The following is a 2,901-nucleotide window of genomic DNA, read 5'->3' on the forward strand; positions in this document are numbered from 1 at the left end:
AGGCGGTTCAAATTGTGCCTTTTGTGTGGGGAGTAAGGAATCAATCAAGCGTTTATTTTGGTTCTGCAAAGAGAGGCAAGATGCTTATGGAGATCGTTGAGGGGATAGTTTACGCAAGTTGGACTCAATGACACATTAGACATTCCTTTTCTCGGTGCGTTTGGAATGGCAAGAACCCCTAAACATACATGTTCTTTTGAGTATTGGGCTTAGGGTTGTCCTTTCGAATAGCCTAAATAGCAAAGGGAGTCTGTGTGAGACATTTCCCCTTGTTTTCTCTGGAGAAGAGGCTACTTGGCAATGGCACCAACCCCCTACTAGTCTTGGCCTCATATTTGTCATACCAATAGTCTCTTTTAGAGAGAGTCTGTTTATAACGTTTCCCCTTGTTTTCTCCTGTCGAATAGGCTTTCATTGGTATCGCCCTGCATACCCCCTCCGTCCTCTCTGTCTATGAATCGTCTACCGCATGCCGTCCATGCCTCTGCGACGCAAGAAATGGACAGAAGAGGAGGAGGAGACCCTCATCAACAAGTATGGCGAGCTCCTGCAGTCGGGCTTCCTGTCCAAAATGAAGTCCCGAGAGCGTAAGTTCGAGCCCATCGCCAGCCATGTCAATGCCCTGTTCCACTCGCAGAACCCTGGGGTTTACCCTTGGCAGTGGACATGGAAGGACGCCTCCACCAAAGTGCAGAACATGCGCCATCAGTACCTCGGCGTGAAGCAGAAGATCCGCCGCGTCGTCTCGTCCATCGACGCAGGTGAGCTCGAGCATTTCGATTGGGAGGATGGCCTCTCTCACTGGTCCAATTTCCTCAAGTATAAAGACGTGTTTGGTGATCAAGACCTGGATGTTAATGATTTCCTCAGTCCCTCCATCCCTCACCCTAACCCTAATCCTAGCTCTCATGGTGATGTGAGCCCTAGTGCAAGGATTCTGCCCAGCAGGAGACCTCCATTTAGACCTCAAGCGTTACCCAAGGATTTGATCCTCATGTCAGGCGGTGCAGCCGGAATGGTTGGTCAGAATGGCAGCCTGTTACTTGGCTCCTCGAAAGATGCCAACTTGGAGATTGGAGACAGAGTCGATCACGTTGTACTAGATGGTGAAACCGGTGACATCGGCACCAGTCTAGGGTTCGATTATGAAAATGGGAATGATGCAATCAAAGATGCTGGTGAAGATTATGATGACGAGGAAGAAGACAATATGGAATACTGCAGACAGAACAACAAAAGGATGCGAGCTACAATAGGTGCAGTGAGCAGTGTGTCAGAATCTCGAATATTGGCATTTATTGCAAGTCAGTTTGTGGAGCTTCGGGAGCGAGAAGCTCGGAGAGAAGAGAGGGAACTCAAGAGGGAAAGAGAAAGGGAGAAGAAGGATTTTTTGATGGAAGCGACGCGTAAGCAAGAGTGGGAGAGGGAGAGGCAAGAGGTGGAACAGTTGAGAAAAAGAGAGGCTGAGAGAGAGCAGGAAACTAAACGTGACTTGTTGGAGCAGCAGAGGAGAGAGGAGAGGGAGAGGGCACGCGAAGAGAAGATGGAACGAGAGAAGATGGAGTGGAGGGAGAAAATGGAGACTCAGGCACTACAACACCAAGCAGCAATGATGCAAATTCAGCTGCAGATTGCTCAAAGCCAACAGAGCTCAATTGCCATGCTGGCAGGTGTTGTGCTGCAAATTGCTAGTCAACAGGGAAATGATTTGTCCGGGCAAGGGAGTGCCATCAGCCCATTCGTTTCTCAGCTTCTACAGAACTTGCAAGCTCCTGGAAATGGCATGGTTCACTGTGGGATCAGGAGAGGTGCTGGTGAGAGTGGTGACAGTCAATTTGATGTTGATGGGTAACTGTTGCCAATCGCTGCTTCTGGAATTGTTTTGAGTGGTTAATAGCCACTTCTCTGTCGCCAATTTATAGTGCAATTTAAATTCATAACTTTCTGTGCCAGGCTTTTATGTTGACAAAAGCCCTGCATGAGCTCAGAAGATTCACTTAGGCCGAGGTGGGGTTTCCTGTGATGTGGCAACCCTGCTGCTGTCTTTGTAATGTATACTATTCAGAACCTGCTTTAATGTGGTTTTCTTGGCATGCAGCAGTCAAATGACTGATGAAGAAACTGCATTTGTCTTTTTTGAAATCTTGTTTACCCGTCCAGATTATCAAGTAATGGGGCAGCAGTCTCTAATTTGCCAGTATCTTGTTTTGTGCTTTGCATGTAAAGCCTTGAGTGTCTTATTACCGTTGGTTACAGAGTTGTGTCCAGATCCTTTGTGTCATGCTTGCTTTAATAGTTTTTGATATTATTGCTATGTTTCTGTTGACATGTATAAGCTTTTCCATCAAGGAATCAAGTGTATGTTGGCAGCTGTAGGTTGTGCATGATTGGCCAGTTGCAAGCCCAGACTCATTTTTTGTCTGTTCTCAAAAGTATTTTATGTGAACATGCGCGTGCACACGCACGCACATGCACACACACACAGAGAGAGAGAGAGAGAGAGAGAGAGAGAGAGAGGCGGGGGGGGGGGGGGGAGGGTATGGATGATAGACAGTAGGCAGAACATCTTAGCAATGGAGGAGATAGATGAGCTAGCAGAATCCAACATAATGTCCTCACTGATGTTGCCAGACAGTGCTCAAACAGTTTTTCGCCTGTTGATGCAGGATAAGGATGCAGTATACCATGATTGCTGCCATGTCATCAAGATATTCTGACTGCTGAATGTATTGCTCTCGCACTGGAAAATCCAGTGCTATTACACATGATTGTCTTAGTAATGTCCTTAATTAATAATATGTTTCAGCTCTTAAGCATTAGAGTTAATGACAATTTCATAATGGGTACTGGCAGAGGTGCTAGTCATACTTGTATTTTAACTGCATTAGCCACTCATTTTAC

At 46.5% G+C, this 2,901-nt stretch overlaps 1 protein-coding gene across 1 annotated transcript; it reads left to right on the top strand.

Moving 5' to 3' along the window:
* Window positions 1-373: 373 nt before the first annotated feature.
* LOC148018981 (uncharacterized) lies at window positions 374-2,142 on the top strand. Its single transcript, XM_087701648.1, has one exon. It carries the CDS (start codon window positions 470-472, stop codon window positions 1,850-1,852), a length of 1,383 nt encoding a protein of 460 aa, XP_087557774.1. The 5' UTR covers window positions 374-469; the 3' UTR covers window positions 1,853-2,142.
* Window positions 2,143-2,901: the final 759 nt, after the last annotated feature.

This window comes from Lygodium microphyllum, chromosome 20 (genome assembly GCF_053477565.2).
Source record: "Lygodium microphyllum isolate KBCC chromosome 20, Lygodium_microphyllum_v1.1.10, whole genome shotgun sequence".
Classification (NCBI taxonomy): domain Eukaryota; kingdom Viridiplantae; phylum Streptophyta; class Polypodiopsida; order Schizaeales; family Lygodiaceae; genus Lygodium; species Lygodium microphyllum.

Coding starts and splice junctions, on each gene's coding strand:
- LOC148018981 (XM_087701648.1), top strand. CDS start 470: ATGCCGTCCATGCCTCTGCGACGCAAGAAATGGACAGAAGAGGAGGAG.